Source organism: Protopterus annectens, chromosome 9.part0 (genome assembly GCF_019279795.1).
Source record: "Protopterus annectens isolate FY-2018-M chromosome 9.part0, PAN1.0, whole genome shotgun sequence".
Classification (NCBI taxonomy): Eukaryota; Metazoa; Chordata; order Ceratodontiformes; family Protopteridae; genus Protopterus; species Protopterus annectens.
In genome coordinates, this window is record NC_056743.1 from 260,653,957 (window position 1) to 260,677,560 (window position 23,604).

General features: G+C 39.5%; 1 protein-coding gene across 1 annotated transcript in view; it reads right to left on the bottom strand.

The window, feature by feature from the left end:
• ABTB2 (ankyrin repeat and BTB domain containing 2) overlaps window positions 1-23,604 on the bottom strand; it is a 1,083,316-nt gene that overhangs the window by 218,008 nt on the left and 841,704 nt on the right. The window contains exon 7 of the mRNA XM_044082847.1: window positions 2,106-2,207. Within this exon, the coding sequence (XP_043938782.1) occupies window positions 2,106-2,207 (102 nt within the window). The remainder of the gene's footprint in view (window positions 1-2,105; window positions 2,208-23,604) is intronic.

Sequence of the window (23,604 nt, forward strand, 5' to 3'; positions counted from 1 at the left end):
AAAAAGAAAAAATCTAAACACAAAATAATGGGGGGGAGGGGGGGGCTTCGCCCACCACACCCCGTAATGTGCTCTCCACACCCCCCTACTTAAATATACCAACTCTGAGATTGCACCACAGTAGATGAAATGGCAAAGTCCCTTAAACGGCCCAGTGATTTTTTTCCCTGGGAACAAAATTGCTGTTCCGTGTGTTTGGCATTCAGTGCTTTCGACTTTTAGTGTTCGATAAAAGAGTGTTCGTTCTTTTTATCATTCGATGTTGTAATATAGACCCTGCTGCGATAACTTACACAGCTTGTTAAGGATCACACATGAATACTGTTTTTCATTCTTACACATGGAATACTATAGAGCTGATTTCAGAAATGTTCACCTTCTAAACTTATACATCTAATGATATTGTCCCCCTTATGACTGTTTAAAATAATTTACGTGGATGTTGTAGCTAAAAGTTTGCTACTTTCTGTCTGCTTGTTATAATAGGAAGAAAATGTATTTGACATATAACCATTACTACATATACTATTATATTTGGTTCCCTCTCTGATTGGCAGTCACGGACCTCTGGAGACTGTCCAAGTAATATAAATGTAGCACACACTGTAAAATTAAGCAACTTACATTAATTATCTGCTGCATTATTTTAGACAGATACAACACTGTCTGGTTAAGAGGTCATGATAGTCATACTCTTTAAAACACATTCTAGTGTGCATTTGCAGTCAAACCTGAGCAAAGCAGCACTCCATGTATGGTTCAAACTGTAGCTCTCAGTGCAGGATACAAACTGTAGCAACTGCTACAGTTTAAAAGAGAAAATATATACATATTTTTAAACTAAAACCTGAGTGCCCTAGAGCTCTGTGCAAGGTATAAACTATAAGAAACTGTTTGCTACAGTTTAAATGAAAAAAACCCTCTTTTTTTTGTAAACTAAATCATGAGCACAGTAGTGCTCCGTGCAGGGCATAAACTGTAGCAACTGTTTTCAACAGTTGTAGCAAGCAGTTTGTTACAATTTAAAATAAAAAAAAATGAATTTTTTTTTTTTTACTAAAAGGTAAGCAAGGAGGCTTGAGGGCACGGCATAGCAATGAGACCTGAAAGGCTGGGGAAGGATGGAGGGGGTATGTGTCCTGTTTCTGGCCACCTGGAATAGGCTTTCTTTCTTTTTTTTTTTTTTTTTCTGGTTTTCACATGAAGGGCTGGGGGGGGGGGGTTGCTGATTGCTTACTGTCTGCTGGAAGCAACCTGCAAGTTTGTAAATTTGCAGATTTACAGACGTCAGCTACGCTTCTGATGCTAGGTTTTGCTTACAAATTGAGAAAATACATAGTATCTTACTAGAGCTTCCACTACTATAAGCTGTTGTGCAAGGTTCTAACAGCAAATGTGGCAGGACTAATGGAAAAGGTCCAGAGGATTAACTTTTCTACACATATTAGGTATACAAGAATATAAAGAATTGTAAATGAACACAAACCTGTAATGTCATACACTTTCATTCTGCTCTTTAGGATTTGTAAGTAATAATGAATGGGAGGCAAAGTGCTCCAGTAAACTGCTCAAAGTATTTCACACAAAGTTCTGCCAGCAGAATATGCAACATGAGTTAATCACCATAGCACAGCTCATTATGCAAACGTATGCATTGCCACCTTAACAATTAATTACTCACTATTATTCACAATCACCAAAGCACTTCAAGAAGCATTCTTGTGCACAGGTACCACAGTTTTTCATTGTGCACATGCATCATCACCTTAAAACGTCATTAAGTACACTTGTGCGTTATCACCTTAGCACTTCATTCATAACCACTAATACACTTCATTATGTATTTCTGTGCTGAATCATCCTAGGGCTTTTTTATGTAAGGATTTGCAGTTAAGTGTTTCCACCACTTTCACTGTGGTTGCATGGTTAGCACTTTACATGACTTCCCTGTATTTCAAGAAATGTGTACTTTAAATGCTAGATATCTGAAGACTTGCCACAGACTGTTTTAAAGTTAGGCTGACAAGCAGGATACAGGAAGATAGAGGCTGGGATTTTGTATGAGATGGGAAATTGAGGAGAAACATCTAGAAGTGACTCATTACCTGAACTACAGAGATGTGTCCATGTAACACTGCAAATGTGAGAGCAGTCCAGTGCCGGCTGTCTGGATATACAGATGGATACATAGGTGAGATGCCAGGAACCTGTTTAGCAAAAAAAAAAAAAACTGCTAAATCAATTTGTTATTCTCAAGGTATGCTGTAGTGGCTGCTTTGTGACAAAATACTTTCCATGGAATGCATAAATAACCGTTTCTAATTTGAAGATCCAAATAAATCTAATAAAAAGTTTAATGAATACACAAAAGTAATAAGGCATGTATATGTCTTTTGTCTAAAATAAATAAATGGACTATACCTTTCAACTTCTTAGAGCAAGAAATTTGGACAAAGCCATACATAAAAGTGGGACAAAGGCCCAAAAACAGGGACAATATTAAATATTGCTCTTACAAATTTAGAAAGTTGATAGAATAACAGGTTTAGCATTAGCATGAATTTTCTGAAGGGTATGAAGTCTGAAACTCAAATATCTGTCGTTATTTTCTAATTTGTCTTTAACAATTTGACACTAATTTGCCAGAAAACCACAATTTTATGAAAAATGGACAACAAACACGAGGCAAAAATCTGGACATTCTGGGAAAATCTGTACAGTTTAGGGGTATGAAATGGACACATACTTAGATAAACAGATGAACAAATAAATACACAAATAAGCAATCAAGAAAACAAATTACTGGGCTTAAGGCTAGCAAATATTCAGTCCCATTAGTTAATAAAATGCTGCTGTCTATAACAAAATGTCATAGTTCACTGATATTTATATGCTATTAGCAGGGGGACAGATTCAGATAATAGTCACATGGAGGACACAGATATAATAAGATTTACACTTAAATTTCGACATGTGGCAGTCATGAAAGGGTGGTAACATTCAGAAATAACATTGGTCTTTCTCCTAGTACATTCAAGATGAGGTTATTTCAGTGGGTGAGGGTGAGAAATGCCAATTCTATATAGGGCAAGTGCACAGTGTGGCAAACAATGTACGCCTGAGAGCTGCCTTTAAAGCATCTTACTGTTGCCCTTCTGTGGGTGACCCATTCTTGCCATTTGTAACAGTCTTATTGCAAATTGCTTTAATTTTTTTTTTCCTGGTGACTGAGTAGTCACAATGTTATTTATAGACATAGACTGGTCATGGCATGGCTTAGTTATTGACAACTGATGCATTAGTCTGGGGAAAAATCATTTGCAACCGTAAATTATTAGTGCGGAACAGCTAGGGCCATGTTTGTGCTGTCTAACTTTGTATTCAGACTCATTAAAGTAAGACTCTGCTAAATAAGTCAGCTTGTTTTCATTTGATCATCACATAAAATAGTGGAACCAAGGTACATGATTGTTTTTTATTTACTTGTTATCCACACAACAGCATATACTGTATCGACTATGAATGAACATAACAATGAATAATGTAGTATTTACATAGCAGTTAGAAATATGAGTTAAGGCAAGAAAGTCTTATATTCAAGTTGCAAAATCAATTTTAAAATGTAAATGCTTTGTGAGTTTGATAGCTTACTTCTTTGTCGTTTCATTTCCTCCATTTTGGCTCAAGATATATTTCTCACATTATTGTTTTAACTTATTAATGTTTGCATGCTTTTTTTTTCACTTTAGCTATGGCGTCTTCCATTTCTTCCCCATTTTGTCAGCACCTTGACATACTAAGGGGTCAGTGGACATACAAAAGTAAGAGTGGGGTCAGTGTGCACCCTGTTATGGGTTGCCTGATGCTGATTACGGTTACCAAACCCCACCTGAAGGTGAAACATTTGCTGAACAGGGATTGAATCTGCCTTTAGGAAATGCCTTGGGAGTTGAAACTACATATTCATTCTCTAGAAAAGACACTGTAACTTCAAGGGCATAGTTTACTATTACTAGATCCATCTTCAACAAGTATGGGCCAGTATTGGAGACCTACTGAGTGATGCTGACTAGCATTTATGCAAAAATGCATCCACCTCCAACTTATGCCTTTCCTGACCCAAAACAATCTTCTCACTCCTACCCAGAATGGCCTCCGTCCAGGCCAAAGCACAATAACCGCTCTACTCTCTTTCCTAGAAACTGTCAATCAAGCCCGAGATTCAGGACACTTGGTTTCTACTGTTTTACTAGATCTGTCTAAAGCCTTTAATACTGTTTCCCACAAACACCTTCTCTGTCATCTCTCAAACCTTAATCTCTTACATAATGCTTTATCCTGGTTCTCTAGCTATCTATCACACAGATCACAGGCAGTCAAATGGAATAACTCCATGTCTTCCTTTCTACCTACCCCAACTGGCGTACCACAGGGATCCATCCTTGGGCCAATGCTTTTTAACATCTTCATCAATAACTTTCACACTGCTATGCCTGATGCTAAAATCATTCAACACGCAGACGATTCAACCTTAGTCTACTCTGCCTCAAACCTCTCTGAATTGCTGACTAAAACCCAGACTGCCTTCTCAACAACTGAAAACTGGATGTGCCAAAACCACCTCTCTCTCAATGCAAATAAATCAAAGATTCTACTACTCCCTCCCACAAAGACCCTCTGCTATGATAAAAACAACTTCAAAGTCTGTAGTCAAACCAACTCACCTATAGAAGTGGTCCCCTCTGCCAAACTGCTTGGCATTACTGTAGCTGAACACCTCAAGTTTGATATTCATATTCAAAAAATATTAAGAAAATCCACAAAAAGCTAGGTGTGCTGTATAGGAATAATAATTTTCTCTCCAACTCTACGAGGCAAACTCTGGCCTCGACTTATCTTCTTCCTTCCTTATTATATGTAGCCCCTCTCCTAACCAACCTGTCCTCTTCTATCACCTCTAAACTAGAAAACTGCTACAACAAAATCTCAAAATTTGCCTCTAAATCTAAAAATACCACCCATCACTGCCAACCCTACAATCCCTGAATTGGCTTGAACTCCCAAACTACATAGACTATCTCCAACTCACTACTGCATATAGACTCATATTTCACCCAACAAAATGTCCCACTCTAACTAACATCCCTCCCCCTTATACACCCAACAGAGCTCTCAGATCTGAAAATCAGAACTTAATACTATCCATAAACCTAAACATCCTGCTGGCCAACTTCTCCTATCTTTCTCACTAGGCAAAAAATGGAATTCCCTTCCCTCCACACTAAAAAAGTACAGTTTTGTACCTACCATACATGTAGATGTTCAAGTGCTAATACAGCTGCAGTCATAACAGATGGGTTCTCCTGCCGTCAGGCGGGTCCTCGGTCGGCCGAATTCCAAAGTCTAGGTCCGGCTTCAATTGTTGTCGCTTCTTCCCTGACGTCAGTGCGACAGGGGTATAAAAGAACCAGCCGACGCCATTTTCTTCAGTTTTTCTTGCCCCAGATGTCAGGTGCCCCCAGAAGGAAGGCAATACATAAATTTGTGTAATAAAGCAATGTCATATAATCAAAATACAGTAGTGCAAGCAAATACACCATAAATGAATACCCCAATCAGGTTGAATGAGGAGGTGTTAGCCAATAGGCCTGTCCCAAGAGGGGAAGGAGGGAGGGAAACCTGGACTGCAGCTGTATTAGCACTCGAACATCTACATTTATGGTAGGTACAAAACTGTACTATGTTCATCGTGCATACAGCTGCAGTCATAACAGATGGGTAGAATCCCAAAGCTAAGAAAGGGGTGGTAGGCACTAGGTGGAACTAGGAGGAGCCAGGATGCCCTGCAAGACTGCAGTGGCAAAGCCTGCTCTAGATTTGGAGTATAATGGAAGGTGGTAGTGCTTGGAGAAGGTATGCACAGAACTCCAAGTGGCTGCTTCCAAAATATCTTTGGTAGGAACTCCTCTGAGGAAAGCTGCAGAGGTAGCTGTGGCCCTTGTGGAGTGAGATCTGATGCCTGTAGGTACAGTTTTGCCATGAAAAAAATAACAAAAGCGTATGCAGTGGGCTATCCATTTTGAGATTGTCTGTTTGGAAATTGGCTTCCCTTGAGCTCCTATAGCATAGGACACAAACAGCTGTTCTGATTTTCTGAAAGGCTTTGTTCTGTCTAAATAATAACGCAGTTGTCTGTGGATGTCCAAGGAATGTAGCAATCTCTCCCCTTTGTTTTGAGGATTAGGATAAAAGGTAGGTAAGTGTATAGCCTGATTCAAAGCTACCCTGGATACCACTTTTGGCATAAAGGACGGGTTGGTTCATAAGGAAACTCTGTCCTGATGGCAGATGATAAAAGGCTGCACAGCCATGAGGGCTTGTAGTTCCGATACCCTACGAGCTGAGGTAATAGCCAGAAGGAAAGCTGTTTTCCAGGACAAATATTGCAAATCTGTTGAGGCAGCTGGCTCAAAAGGAGGCAAGGTCAGCTTTTCTAGAATGAAATTGAGATCCCAAGCAGGTATTGGTTGTTTCCTTGGGGGTTTTATATTCTTAGCCCCTCTGAGGAACTGTCTTAAGAGGGGGTGAGAGAATAAAGGTGGATCAGTGTTGTATTCTGCAGAAATGGCTGAGGCATGAATTTTGATGGAAGAGAATGAAAGTCCACTGCTTAGCAGCTCAGCTAGATACTGTAATATTTGAGGTAAATTCAGTTTTCCAGGATTCTGGCCCTTTTTCTCATTCCAGGCACAAAACCGTTTCCATTTTGCGGAGTAAGCTTTTCTAGTAGACGGCCTTCTGGCCTCCAAAATGGCATCCTGCACCTCCTTGGAGAGTAGGGTCTCTTGTGATGTTAAGGAATCTTCCATGCGGCCAGATTGAGTGTTTTCAGCTGACTGTGAAGAGTTTTGAAGCTGTGCTGAATCAGAAGAAGAGGCATTAGAGGCAGGGTCCATGGTGGGGAATGCGTCAGGCTTCTCAGGAGTGGGTACCAGTGTTGTCTTGGCCAGTCTGGAGCAATGAGAATCATCTTTGGTCTGTCTGCTCTGATTTTTAATAGAACTTTGGGCAGCAGAGGAAGAGGTGGGAAGGCATAAACTGTCATTGTTGTCCAACTGAAAGAGAGAGCGTCAACTCTCCAGGCCTTTGGATGAAAAATCCTTGAGCAGAATTTTGTCAATTGGTGATTTATGTGGGAGGCAAAGAGATCTATGTCTGGCCTTGCCCATGCTTGAATTATCTCTGTAAAAACTTGAGGATGCAACTTCCATTCGTGTGGATCTGTCATATTTCTGCTTAGGTTGTCTGCCAGCATGTTTTCCTTGCCTGGCAAGTACTGTGCTTGAAGTTCGATTTGTAAGGCCAGAGCCATGTTCCAAAGTGACATGGCCAGCCTGCATAGGGGGTATGAATGGGTTCCTCCCTGTTTGTTTATGTACCACATTACTGTGGTGTTGTCTGTCCTTATCAATAGTTGACCTGGATGCAGAAGGTCTTTGAAAGCTATAATAGCATTTATTACTGCTAGCATTTCCTTTTGATTGATGTGAAGGTGCTTTTCTTTTTGGGACCATTTGCCCTGAATGCACCGATCTGTCATGTGCGCCCCCCAGGTGTAGTCTGAGGCGTCTGTTGTGATGACTTGATCTGCTTGAGGCTTGCTGAATGGGAGACCTGTGTTTGTTTGGCATTCTTGAGCCCACCACAGAAATTCCTTTTGAAGACATGGAATTAGTGGTATTATTGTTTCCAAACTGTGGCTGTGTTGAGACCATAGGTTTTTCAGGTACCATTGAAGTTTCCTCATATGCAGCTTTGCACATGGGATTAGTAGGATTCAAGATGCCATGAATCCCAGAGCCTGCAGGATTTTCCTTGCAGTTAGCCTGGTGAAATTTGCTAGTGCACTGAAGTATTGAGTTAGTTGCCCCTGCTTCTCTGGCGTGAGGTAGGCCATCTGGGTGTTTGTGTCCAAGTTGGCACCCAGGAAAATTATTTTCCGAGAGGGTATTAGCCTTGATTTCTTTTTGTTGACTGTGTATCCCAGAGAATTCAACAACATTATTACATAAGCCAGATGTTTCAGAAGTATGTGCTTGCTGTCCGCTTGGATCAGGCAGTCGTCCAAATAGGGGTATATTTGTATCCCTTGAAGTCTGCAGTAGGCAATTACTGATGCCAGGCATTTCGTGAATACACTGGGTGCAGTAGATAAGCCAAAGGGCAATGCAGAGAATTGATAATGGGTTGAACCTGCAAGAAATCTGAGGTATCTTCTGCAATTTTGTCTGATTGGGACATGCAGGTATGCCTCCTTGAGGTCCAATGTTACCAGCCAAGACTCCTTGCCCAGCATGGGAAGAAGCTGCTGTAAAGTGAGCATCTTGAATTTTGGTACGAGTAAAAACGTGTTTAGGATGGATAGGTCCAAAATAGGTCTCCAATCTTTTCCCTTCCTTGGTACCAGGAATAGTCTGGAATAAAAACCTTGACCTTGTTCGTGAGTAGGTACCTCTTGAATAGCTTTCATGTCCATGAGATCTGAAATTTGCCTTTGTGCCTCTGCCCTTTGATTGTGTGGCAGGTTTGGCATGCCTCTCATTTTTGGAAGGGTGTGAAAATGGAATCTGTAGCCTCTGTTTATAATGTCCAGAGTCCATTTGTCTTTTGTGACAATATGCCAATTTTTTGAAAATAATGCCAGCTTTCCGCCTAAGGGTGCTGCCATTTGAGCCTTGCTTGGCATGCAAAGGGGAAAGTCATTGGGCTTGCTTTCTGAATGGCTGCAAACTATCCTCACCACCTCTTTGTGTAGGAGCTTGCCATTGTCTGCCGCTAAACAATCCTTGGGATTGCCCTCTGCCCCTCGGGCGCCTGTATCTACCTCTTTGGGGTCTGTCCGTGGCTGGAAAGGACCAATTTTTGGAAGGCCAATTTCTACTGAAACGTGGGGGTTGTACCTGTAGAAAATCTTTCACTGTTTGCATTGATTTAGCCTTTTCCTCCATTTCTTTAATACCTCCTCAGCATTAGCACCAAATAATACATCCTTTTGTAGAGGGGCATCTAGTAATTTAGCTTTGACATGATCTGGTAAAGTTTGTTCCTTGAGCCAGGCATGTCTACGTACGACTGATCCTGTAACAGCAGCTCTACATGAGGCCTCTAGAGCATCAAAACCACATTGCAAGGTATGTTTACCCACTTGTTCTGCACTATGCATCAAATCCTGCAACTCCTTCAAGTCTGGTTGTTCAGGTTGTGACATTTTACTTCTCAATTGTGATAACAGAAACTGTTGGTACTTTAGCATATGGAACTGGCAGTTTAATGCCCTCATGGTTAAGGTGGCGAGGTATATACCTTTTTCCCCACCTTTCTAAGGATCTGGAATCTCTCGGAAGGTAATGGATTTTTAGCAGTGGAGGCCTTAATTCCCTTGGGGCCCTGTGAAATAGTTTCTGGGTCAGCCGCATGGCTTTTGTATAGAAATTGGTGTGAGTCAGGAACCCGGTAGTACCTGTCAGGCTTGACTGGGGCTGGAGGTACAGAATCCGGGTTAAGGCAGGCCTCCGAGTACACATCATCTAGTATGTCCAAGACAGGAGGTATAGCCAGAGGCCTGTGCTGAGGTAGCAAGAGAAAATCCCTAAGCCTTTTCTTGGAATCTGAGTACTCTTGGCCTTCCCAGTGGAAGTGTTCCCTTAAGGTATGCAAGGTTTCCCCAAATGAGTAATCCTCTGGGGGGGATACAGAGGGAATGGACTCCTCTGCATCAGAATCTTCAAAAGGGGAGTAAGAAAGTTCCTGTTCATCAGAGTGCTCTGATATAATGGAGGCCTGATCAGAGGAGGGGGATTCTTTCTCCACTCTGGGCCTTTTGTCCGGGGGGGGGGTTGAGAACCCCTGACAAGAGTAATTAAATCCTCAGCCATTTTAAGCATCTGTTTTTTAGGCATGGGGCCTGGAGATGGGCCCTGTGTAGCTTGTCTCTTAGAATGCATGGCTGCTTTAGACTTAGTGAAAGCCTTGATGGAAAAAGAAGAGGAAGGTCTGAAGACACCTTGAGAGGAGGCAGACCTGTCTACATTTTGAGATTCACCACCAAGAGTGGCTTCGGTATCTGTAGTCGGGGTGTGGGCCGAGGAGCCTGCGACCTTGGGCACAGAAGACACCGCCAATGAAGTGTGGTCGGTAGTCAGGGGCTGCGTAGGTGCCTCGCTGAGAACCGGGGCTTTGGCGTGGTGTCGGTAGAGGCCGCGGACCTCGTGTGTCGGTCCTTATCTTTGCGCTTTTTAGACAAAACTGGAGTCAGAGTATCCAACGACATAATATAGTTAAATTTTTTGCCAAAATAATGCTGGGCGAACTCCACCTGACGCTTAATGGTGCGTTTGTTGAATGTAGCACAAAAACGACAGACCGAGACGTCGTGGTCTGGGCCTAAACAAGGAATACAGAGGGAATGAAAATCCTTATGCGGTATTTGCTTCCCACATGAAATACAATTATTAACTTTGTCTGACATCGGTCTGAGGCAAGAAAAGTTTCCCCAACGGGGTACTTACCTTTCAAGAAGACTTCGGTTGCAAAATTTTCGTAATTTCAGGAGCTGGCCGACCGGCACTTGCGAACTGCTTCTGCTTTGGGCACCACGCGGCAAGAAAGACTGGAGAAAATGGCGTCGGCTGGTTCTTTTATACCCCTGTCGCACTGACGTCAGGGAAGAAGCGACGACAACCGACGCCAGACCTAGACTTTGGAATTCGGCCGACCGAGGACCCGCCTGACGGCAGGAGAACCCATCTGTTATGACTGCAGCTGTATGCACGATGAACATCCATACCAAACTCAAAAAACTTCAAAACCAAACTTTCAAACACCTGTCTACTAAATCGAAATGTACCTGCCTTCACCACCCTAATCAAAGGGGTTTCTCTCTCTCTAGTTCCTAAGCACTACAACTCTCCTAGTTATCTTCCTATAGCCTATCTAAGCTCTCAACAATTTCTATAACTTCTCTCTAAGCTCTCAACAACTCCTACAACTCCTACAGCTACCCTCACACAGCCCAACCTTGTAAATAGCATTCTACTGTTGATGTGTGTATGTAAAGCATATTTACATTTTCTTAAAAGGTTTGTATGTAAACTGTTTCCACACCTAACATATATGTTTCCTCAAATGAAACTGTATGATCCCTACCTTCAAACTTAATGAATTTGTTAACTATGTATGACATTGAATGTATTTATGAGTAACTATTCCACATAATATTATCTTTAATATTAACTATCAGTTGTATCTAAATTGTATAATGCATCTTGTAGCTTTTCTCCCCGGGCCTCCACTGAAAATGGGTCAATTTGGCCCAGTGGACTTCCCTGGTAATCAAACTGCAAACAAAGTAAATAAATAAATAAATAAAATTTAGCATGTAAATTTGACTTGATTATTATTTTTGTGAAGCTATGTTTTAACTTCCATTCTAAAATGTCCATGTGTTTAACATTCCTAGGTGAGGTAATAACAGTTGTGGGTGTTCCGTATGTTTTACAAATATAGTAAGACTAATATAGGTTAAGTGTGAAAGATCTGAGTGTTCTGAATACGTCCTGACAGCAAGACTTAAATGCAGATTTCTCCTTGTGTGCCTTCCACCCAGTAACCTTGGATCTGTTCTGAAAAAGTTCATAGATTTCCTTGTCAATACCTTGCAAAATCACCCTGAATGATTACTTTGGGTGATTTTGATGCTTGGGTCAATGATGACTCTGACAGATTTGTTATGGACACCTTTTGCTTTACTGTGGCCCTGGCTTCATTAATTCATGCTGTTACCTCTGCTCATCATCTTCAAGGACATCCTATAGACTTGATCTTTCAACTTTGATGGCTTTACTTCCATGAGCCTTGTGATGAAAATGGTCTTATGGCTGAACCACTTCTCATTACACTTCAGGCTGGAATTTCCACTGGCTTTGTGACCCAGTAACAAGCAATACATTATACAGCTATAAATATCGGTGGTGGTATTTTGATGTCATTGATACATCAGCTCCTGATGGAAGTTGCTGCAGATCATCCCAATGCACATGCATAATTTTACAAAGGGATCAGCTCAGGAGCTCTGTGTAGCCCCAGAATGTAATAATCTTATTTAGCCACACATGAACTATGGTACCAATTGAGATACAGGCTGCAATTAGCTCAGCATACCATGAAAGAAAGCCTGAAGGAATGGGATGGGAACTGACTGACTATAAGCTTTGGGTGGGTGAACATTTTGTTGGCTACTTTTCAGAAATCAAATAAAAAAGGTTAGCTTTCTCGTCTCATTAGATATATGTTGCTGCTTCTAACCACCTGGATGCATTCCTCTCTTTGGCTGATAGGCTATGCAATTTAGCCTGTTTGACCACTGAATCTGAGGATGCATGTTTTTTTTTCTGTTAAGACTGCCAACATCAGGCATTACTTTCCCTTGGACTCAGCCAGGTACATAGCAGTATCTCAGACATAGAGTGTCTGGACTTTTCTTGGGCACAGCTTTCTTTTTTGGACTATGATGAAGTTGTGAAACTTGTTTTAACTTTACAGCCTTTCCATCACAGCTTAGATCTCTGTCCAGCTGGGCCTGTAAAATCCAGAGTAATTTCCCTAGATTCTTCAACTATACCAAACTCTGCAGACTTCTTTGATGATGTTTTTTTTTCTCCATCATTCTTTAAACAGATTTAAGACACCCCGGTCCTGAGGAAGCCTTATTTGGATCCACTTGATTTAGCAAATTACAACCCTGACTGTAACACTCCCTTCAGAAATAAGGTAGGTTGAAAGTGGTTTACTTGAAGCTATATTTACATCTTACCTGTCATGACTTGTTGAATTCACATCTGTGGGGTTTTAGATCTTGAAATATCAATAAGACTGCCCTCCTGTGACTGATAGATGATCTCTTGGGGTACATATTATGTTACTGAACTTTTAAAAGTTCGAACGTCAAATGGTCAACACCATATGATCTCCATGCAGTGTAGAATGGGAAGAGTTCCCTTTCCTGCACTGTAGTGTGAACTCTGAGTTGGTATATTTAAAGAGTGGGGGGTGTGGGGTGTGCATGGAGGCTTGCCCCCCCATTTAAAATGGTCAGGTAGGTTTTTTTCTGTTGTTTATTTTTTTTTCGCTTTTTGAACTTTTAAACGTTTGATCATATGGCTTCGACCATATGACGTTCGAACTTTTAAAAATTTGATAACGTAATATACACCCTATCTCTTGATAGTATGCGATCAAAGGTTATATTGATTCTGGTCTTCCTTAATCTCCTGGCTGTACCTGTATCATGACATCCTGATCAGCCAGCATGTACTTACCATCCTAGAGTGCTTGCGTAGTTTGCCATTTACCTAGTGAGCCAGCATCAGTGGGACATGTGAGGTTTTCACATCTCTGAAAGTTACTTGCTTGAATATGGAGTGCCAAAGGGCTCAGTCCTTATCCATTTATTGTTCATTATGCATATGCCATAATAAAGATAATTTAAAACAGAGGTATTCAATAATCAATATTGTGCTGAAGGTAGTCAGTTTTGCATCTTATTACCAAAGGATTCTGTATTTTAATTTTCTATCTCTGAAAACTGGAGACCACCCAAGCATGAGTGAAAGGTCATTTTAACCTCAACTCATTTATGACTGAGTAAATGCTGATCTCTGCTATTGTACATATATTTATTTATTTACATTTTGTTGAGACTTTGAGCTAGTCCCACTAGGTTACTGGTCTCTTTTTAGGGTAGACCGAAGGTGTTATTCATAAGACCGAAAGGAAAATATAGCCAGGGCACTGGGAAACTTCCCTTTCTAAATGGTTATTTTTATAATTCTCCTACAAGTAACTAAGGGGCTTTGGAGAGTTCATCAATATTATTTTATAGCACATGGCAGAATCTGATTACACTAAACAACATTCACATAAATGAATGACAGAGATGTGGGTAGTGAATGAATGATGGAAGTGTGGTGCAAGAAAGTAAACCATGAATAATGTAACTACTCAGAGAAAAAAACGACTAATGAAAACACTGGAATAGAATGCTTTTGAAGGCTGTGTGGAGCAGTAAATTAAGACAATGGAAGGAATGTGAGTGGAATAGGATAAGCCATGATTAATGAACATACCATGAGGGGAAGCCTGTAGGAATGGGATGGGAACTGCCCTAGGAAGTACAGAATACTGGGTTCTAGGAAGTGGGGGACTGCCCCAGCAGTGAATGCCATGGGGGGTGCCACTCAGCCTTTCACTTAGTGCTGCACTCCACCAAAGGCCACCTCTGGACATAGTCCATTTACAGAGGATGCTTGGGAAGAAAAGCTCAAAAGTTTCAATAGAATTATCTTTAAGAAAAAAAAAAACAATGTAATAATTTCATATAACACATTAACAACCAAATTGAAATAATAATATTCAATAACTGCAGTTTTCTACTATTTTTAGGATGAAAATATCATTAGTAAATACTTTGTTAGAATATGTCATACAGTAAAAAGTGATATATTTTTTTGCTAGAAATAGCATTAATGCTTTCTTTGAATCAGCAGTCTGTGGGATTAATTGATTCATAAGTGAGGCAGCTGTGGTTGTGTCACACTATTTATATGTCTACTTCAGAAAAGTATTCATGAACTATAATGCATTTGACTCTGAAGATATGGCCCTGGTCCAATAGCAGAAAAAAAAAAAAAAACGGTTTCACATTGCAAAACCTGTGCTCAGACTATAATCTGGCAATGGGTAATGCCTTATTTCACAACCACCTTTAAAGTGGGGAACACTTCATTTATTGCAAGAGTGACACTAAAACAGAATTACTGCTTCAACACTTCTCTTGCTCCAAATGACATATTACAAATTCCATTTTTTCCTTATCTTCACATATTTCCAAAGAAAATACAGCCTACTGCCCTACAAGCTTTTTTGTCTTTTGGGAGACCCCTGTCTAAAAAAACACTTCCATTTCTACATTGGACATCTGGAAGAAATGTGAAATGTTTGCATTTCATGTATTCACATTTTATATATAACAAAGGAATGTAATATAAAGCCATGTTTAAGCATACATTTCTCACATTCACAATTTTAAATATTTTCATTACAACTAGTAAATCTTGTCCCCATTCCAGTTTCACATTTTACTTTCTAGCATGCTAGTTAGGAATATAATAGCATAAGAACCCACACTTCTGTGATCTTAAGCAAAACATTCAAACATTTTTTAAATACTGATTTATAGCTAATCTCATTCTTATGAGAAAATGACCGTTTTTGCCACTGGTTTCTACCTTATATAGAGCTGAATCCGATTCCCCAGCAGTTTTTATTTTTAAGACAGTGGTTGCAAATTGTATTGCTAAATTTTTATGACATGCTACAATTAAGTGTTTTAAAGTCTCATCGAATCAAAAATGTGGTGACATGGGATGGAAGATAAAAAAATATATATACAGTGCACTAAAATATGTAGATAAAGCATAATATTCCCCCAACAAGATGCTTTAGATATCATGTACAAACACGGCATGGGTAACTATGGACCAGATACCAAAAGAATGTAAGTGTCTTACTTTGGTTTATAGCTTATCAATAAACAGGCTTTAACTGGAACAGGTTCTAAAAGACCTACACTCAGTGTAAGTAGTCACTTAACACTGAGAGCAAGTCTTTTTAAATCTGGCCTTATATGTTCAGCAGATGAAGATAACTGAAAAGTTAATTCTTAGTTTTTTTCCCCACGTGCTGCTTAAACTTTTCACCAGAGGCTCAGGAGTCTGCATACCTGCCTTTGGTACTGGAAGCACAAGGAGGTTGTGAGTTCTGTTCTCACATCAAACACTTGGATTCATATTTAAGTATTATTGGTGAATGAGGATGGGTATTGTACTCTCGAGTTGCAGGTCTCATTTACTTAAGCTGGTGGTTTGTTTAGCTAGATGTTAAAGATCCCACTGAACTTGCTGATGAAATGTAGAGGTTCTAAAACTCATTTTATTAAACAATTTGCACTAAATCTGTTGATGAAAGGCAGGGATTCTAATGGTTATTTTATTAAATGGTTATCTAAATACATAATTACATAGCTATAAATAATGACAAAATTTTATCTGTGCATAACCCATGAAATGCAAAATCCCACAGGACAACAACTGTATGTAAAGAAAATAATTACTTATATCCACCTCCTCATAAACAATATTATATCATATATTTATCTACCCAGTAACTCAACAAAGAACTTTATATCACAATAAGTAAATTATGAAAGAGAATCATACATTGAACAGATTCATCCACTCATTCATTTATTTTTTGATTACCATATTATTACAGTTTGGGGTAATGGGGGAGACACAGCTTATCCCAGCACTCAAGGTAGAGTAGTACAGTAACTAATCCTGAACATGGGTGCAAAAGTGTTGCAAGATGTGCACAAACCCACATGCAGATCACACACACACACACACACACACACACACACACACACACACACACACACACACACACACACACACACACACACACACACACACACACACACACAGACACACACAGTTGACTGGCAATCTGGAGGAGTACCAGTTCATTTGGAAGGTCTTTGGGAGGTGGGATAAAACAGACAAGTTGGCAAAAACCCACATGGCCATAGGGAATACCCACAATAAATAGCAGTTAAAAATAAAATTGGTTTTATATTCCCACATAATGCAAACATTCCTACTGTCCCCAACAACGTCTTCATTGCTAAGCCTTTTCCACATAGCATCCTCCTCACTCATCACACAACAAATACACAAAGACCTAACAAAATGATGCTACAAAAAGTAAACATTCTTGCAATTTCAAAACCTGAAAGCAGCAAAAAGATTCCCCATTACCATTCCAGTCATAGCAGGTACCACATCTTCAATAGCATGCAAGTTTCCCAAAATAACTTAAAGGAACTTTTAGTGAGTGTGTATTGTAGAGCAAGTTGAAGTTTACCTTAGAAGTGGCTCAGCCATCTACTGCATTCTTTAACTCTAGTACTGCATAATTCATCATACATCTAGATTAAAAACATGACTGATTGGTTCTCACATCATATGGGCCATTTGGAAAGCACACATAAAAAGGTGTTTGTAGCCTTGTCATCCATTTCTGTCACTGCAACCATGAACATACAAAATCTTTATAGTCAATAGTTTACTGCAAAGAGACCAGCCATCTCTCTTGTCACATATGAGTAAGCAGCTGAGATTAGAATGGCATAAATGTGATAATCTAGCTAACTAAAGGAGTGAAGGTGGAGAAGAGTACCTTTAATAGGACTAGAAGTTAACAAAATCTTATTCCCAAAAAGGCAATTGAACCTCAGCACTTCAATGATGGAAAGAAAGTACTCATTACAGTGTCTGTAAAAGAAAGCTAAGAACACAAACCTGTCAACAGTCATTTGGAAATAGCCAGTGAAACTATGGTCAGAGATTCTGAAAGTCAACAGTATTTTGAGAACTCTCATTCTACATAAATGGAAAGAAGATCCTGCAGGGACAGATTACATAATTATAGTTTCATTTCTTGAGATACAAAGAACATTGCGTGATAAAGCCTAAAAAAACAAAATTAGACTGTATGCCTGCCCCAATCTGATCCCTTAAGGTTAGGACAAAATAAAAATTAGTAATAACTAGTTATTTTGCTGAAGGGAGGCTTGAACAGCATAGAATGACAAAATAAGATTACAAATATATTGTTTCCCCAGACATGGTAAAGTATAAAGTGGATGAGTTTAGGGTTGTTAATTTCAATTTCCCTGGTTAAAAATCCCCACTTACTATTTTCCTGGAAAATCATTACCAGTCTGGTTTCTATTTGCATATCGGTAGTGATTGAAAGTGTTTGAGCTTTTTTATTTGTGATTGTACAACCTTAGAGCATACCTCAACTTTTTAGCTCAAGAAATCGGGACAAACACTGACATAATGGAGGGAAAAAAGTCCCAAAATAGGGAGATATTTTAAATGTTGCTCTAGCATGCATTTCCCAAGTACTAATGATTTTCTGTCTTGGATACCTCCAGTATTTGTGAAATCCAACAGCCTTAGTTTTAACCTGTGGACTCAAAAGGATAGGAGGTCTGAAACTCCAGTGTATGTCATTATTTAGTGACCTCAGTCCTCACATCACCCCAGAAATTTGCCACAAAACACAGATTTTATGAGGAACAGACCAAAAAATATGAGGCAAAAATCTGGACAGTTGAGAGGTATGCCTTAGAGTAGTATATGTAAGTTATGGTGCAGGACATTGAAGCCCTCCCCCAAAGTTGGGGAGTACAGAGAGGTTGCTCTGCCACTCAAAAAATTCTATATCCATATCTATATCTATATATGTTTATTTCACTGAGATGAAGCTTCAATTGTTTTATTTCTCTATATCTATATGTTTGTTTCACTGAGATGAAACTTCAATTGTTTTATTTCATCTGTTTGAAGTGTCATTGAAGTTAGTCTCAGTGGAACAGAAGAGATGCCAGATATATAATCTGTTCAGTTTCTGAAGGTAGTAGTCCTTGAACTTTTTATTGTTCTCTACTTGTCTTTCAAAGTGTTTTGGTAAAAACACTCTGGTAAACTTGTATTTTTCAGACAAAAATGCAGTAGTAATGAGTACCATGTTTTTAACCATTCTAAGGTTCCTAAACTATTCCTAGCACCATCACCAGCTAATGATGTTCTGTCTTGGATACCTCCAGTACTTGTGAAATCCAACAGCCTTAGTCTTAACCCCTAGACTCAAAAATGTCACTGTCATGTAATGTGAATCACATTCTACAGTGACTATACAGTTTTCATCATAGCTGCTTCCTCTAGCAGCCAGTCTATCATTTTATTCCAAATTTTCAGTGGTCCATCCACAATTACCAGCCCATAGACACTTCCTCTTCCAGTGTCATGTTTTTTGTAGCTATAAGTGTACAGAATCAACAGTATGTCATCACTTGTAGCAAAAGCAAGATCTCCTGTTTTAGTTTCAAATAAAATAAACATATGAATATAAATAAATAAACATCATCATCGTCATCTCCCTTTTCCCCATTTTCTATATGGAGTTGGGGGTGTTGTGTTAACTACCGCCATCTCTCCCTATCCAATGCCAGTCTCCTGCCTTCTTTGACACTCATGCCGGACTTTTGCAGGTCTTCTCTCACACAATCTATCCACCTGTGTGCTGGACATCCTTTTTTTTTTTTGTCTTGCCATCCTCCTATCTGTCCTAAATCTTCTTCACCAAACTGTCTTCTTCTTTTCTGCACATGTGCCTGAACTACTGTAATCTGTTCTATTTGACCTTTTCTCCAATTGGAACTACCTTGGCTTCTGCTGTCAAGTCTTCATTTCTTTGTCTGTCTCACAGTGTGCACCCTGTCACCTATCTGAAGCACTTCATCTCCATCACTTCTGGCTTCCTCAACTGCTGTGTCTTTACTGCCCATGTTTCCATACCATACAACTGTACTGGTCGCACCACTGTTTTGTACACCTTATTTTACAGCTTCTTTGCCATTCTTCTGTCATACACTACACTCGACACTCTGTGCCAGTTGGCTCCAGTCCCTCTGATTCTAGCTTTTACCTTCTCATTCAAGATATATATTACATCAAATGATAAAAAGAGAAAATGCCCTTTTATCAAACACTAAAAGTCAAAAGCACTGAATGCCAAACACACGGAACAGCATTTTTTTCCCCAGGGAAAACAATCGCTGGGCCATTTTCAGCATTTTGAAATTTCCTCCACTGTGGTGCAATCTTGGGAGTTGGTATATTTAAGTAGGGGGGATGTGGTTGGCAAAGCCTCCCACTTCATTTTGTGTTTGGATTTTTTTTTTTTTTTTTTGGAGCAGCAATTTTTTTTTTCCCTGGGAAAAAAATCACTGTTCTGTGTGTTTGACATTTACTACTTTTGGTTTTTAGTGTTTGATAAAAGAGCGTTCGCTCTTTTTATCATTTGACATCATGATATAGACCCCTCATTCAGACTTTCCTTCTCCTCAATCACCCTTCCCAGATACGTGAAGCCGTTAACCTGTTCCTCTGATTTCCCTTCTATCTCAGTTCTTAGCTTCTAATAAACTCTACTATTTGCTGCCATTACAACTTTCTTTTCTGTACTCAGTTTCATCCCACGTGCCTTCAGTTTTCCATTCTGTTCTCCTATCATTTGCTGAAGTTCTGGCTCAGAGTCTGCCTGTAATGCCACATCATCTGCATGTAGCAGTTTTGTTGATCTGTCCCCCATGACCTGTTTGCTTATGTAGTCCATAACCAGTATAAACTGTATTGAGTTCAGAGGTGAACCCTGGTGCACACTCACTCCCACTGGGAACCCATCTGTGAGAACAAACACTGTTTGTACTTGAGTCACTGGATCGTTGTATAAATAAATAAACAAACAAAAATCTATATTCCATTTTTAGCTTTAGCTTTGTATAACTGATGATTCAGTGTAACCCTATAGATATCTCACCTTAAAGGTATTGTATCCTATACACAAAATGTTACATTAAATGGGTACAGAAGTATGTTTCCCATGAGCATCAGTTAAGTAATTTAACCCTTTACAATTTCAAATGTGCTTATCTTTAAATACAGACCAATTAAGTATTCACACTACTTAATTACTTCAAAGCTTGAAAATGTTGCAGTTACATAATTTCTGAAAAACTTGTGCAAAAGTTACCAGTTCCCCCTCACGTGCACAATTAGCCATTTTGTAATTACACCTTTGATGGCGATGATAATTCATTGCTATAGTAATTACTTAAAACTAAATTAATATGCAGAAATGTAACCCAGCTTCATGTTTACTCTAAAATTAATTTGCCTATGACTTTTGATTTGCAGCAGGCAGTGTAAATAGCTTTTAATTGAGCTTCAAGGCTGCAAAGTAATAAACAAAAAAATGGAAATGATTTAAAGAACAGATAATAATCATTTTCAAACCTTCCTGAAGACAACACAGAACAAATCGATATCTGAGTGGTGATCAGGGAAGCTAAAATATAGCTTGCGTGCTAATTTTTTGTTGTGCAGACTGACCACAGTAAAAGAATTCTTCAACCCAGTCCTCACCCAAAACAGAAAACCAGGTCAGACCTTGGCAGATATATCATCTTTTAGAGCTGTGATCCAAACTGAGCAAGCATTATAGAGGAAAAAACAAATGAAAACATGTAACAATACCAGTATCTGGGCACACAACCTGATAATCTGAAAAACACATAAAGGAAATGTGTCCAGAAGTATCTGGTGTCCCAGAGGACATTGATGGACGGGGTGTGTTTTAGGCAGTTGTGGACCACACTGCCACATCAGTACATAACATGCAAATTTGTACTCCTTTGCAGTCGGGGGAGGGGGGTTACAAGGCCGTAAACTTTAAACCCCGTCAAACTGACAGAAACAAAACAAAATTGTTATCTGCATGCTGTCATTCTAAAGAATAAGTGATTTTTTTAAAGCAAAAATGTGCATAAAACAATGCCTTTATAAAACACAGTGCAGGCTTTTTGTAAAATGTGACTTTCCAGACATAATGCTTGATGCCTGGATAAATGCATTCTTCTCAATATGACATTAACCTATGAAGGGATATGGTTTTCCTTATTGTATCTACGCCCATTATTGTTATTATTTCTTTAAAGTATTTTTGATTGGTCCCCAGCATCACCCATAATGCACTGCTACCCAGTGTCTCATGCCCACATTGGGTTTACCGGCTACTTCAACCGCCCTCCCAGAATATCGCCATTTTTCTGCTGGGACTGGTCATAGAACTTAAAGGCTGCTGAGGGTCTCAGCCTTTTTTTTCTATTGGGAGGAATTTTTAGCTATGCCATTCCCTCTATTTCTCCATCCCATTGTGACTCCTTGGTATGTTAGAGGGGTCAGTGTGCAATGGGGGTATGTGATATGGGTCTACATCATATGAGCAAATCGCACAAATTGCGAATGCTCATAATATCGAACGTGTCGGACCTCGAACTTCCTATTGTGGGGGGCTGTGCCCCCCACACCCAGTGCTAAATATATATTCCAACTCCGAGATCGCACTACAGTGAGGAAAGGGCAAATATCCCATTCTTCACTGTACCTCGATCTTAGAAAAAGCACTTCGAGGTCCGGTACGTTTGATATTATGAGCGTTTGCAATTTGTGAAATTCGCTCATATGATATAGACCCATGTGATATATCATCCAGCCTCCATAGCAGCTCAACCTTGCCCACCATCTTACTTCTTCTGAGATGTGTCCCTCATGTAACTTCCCCAGTCTCCCCTGTGATGAGCCTGCCCTTCCCTTCCCTGCCACACTGCCAGCTGCTTGAGCCGCTAATCGAACCCACGTCAAGGCTGTAGTCAGGGCTATTTCTCTCTGTGCTACAAGGCCATTATTATCTAGTACAAGTGCAAATGTTCTGGTAGAATTTAAAACAAAATGAGTGAAGTGATATTATTAACAGACATTTTACAGCTGTAAAGAAAAAATATTAGTCAGACCTGTGACCAAAAGTATCCCTTCATCACAAGTGTCAAAGTAACTAAAGCATGAAGACCTGAAACTTTTCTTCAGTCCTTAAGACAAGTACAAGATGAATGTTTGGAAACATAATTTAGAGCCCTTTGGAATAAAGGATTCACACTGATAGGTACTTACCATAGCACTGCAAAGCTGAATAAGCATTACACAGTTACCTCCTGCTAAATTCACTAATTTGTCTGGAATTGGCAGCGTAATATGAAGTCAAGCATGACCGTTTCATTAAAAGAATGATGCATAATTGGAATGCAAAGATACACAGAATGAGACTAATTAAGTAATGTTTTCTAGTAAAGAGTGCAAAGCATGAGAGAGAGAGATGAAACTTAGTTGGGGTGGGGTGGATTTCAGTTAGTGCATTTTAACCTCCTGTCCTAACAGTTACCTATGATCAATTGCCTATTTGGGTAAGCTGAGGGAGGAGGAAAGAGACGCTAAGTGTACTTATCTCCTTACAGGCCTAGGGATGCATTGAGGCTGACCAAGAGAAATTGAAGATGATTTGGGGGTGTGATGGTACAGCAAAGAAACAAGGAAGTTCCCGTTGTTGTTGAGCACACTACACACTTCTAGGACACCAAATGCAGGGGCAGTCTTTAGGAACTCAGTTAGGGATAATAAACAAGTATTAAAGAGGTGCAAAATATGCATAAAAACAAAGTCCTAGTACATGGTGCATAGGGTGGGATGATAAAGATAAATATGACAAGAGAATAAAAGAAACTGTGAAGAGGAAGGTATATGCTATTACATTTCTAAAACATAGCAAAGAACCATATATGGGTCTCTGAGGAATGAAAATCTACCACAAAATGATAAATTCCAGTCTTGAAGTGGTAGGAAAAGTTATGTGGATTCATCTCTGGTGTATGGATAATGGAAGGTAAAATGGGTTTTTGATATAGAAAATCCTTGTATAAAGTAATTTTACAGTATATTTATTTTTCATTACTCGGTAATGGCT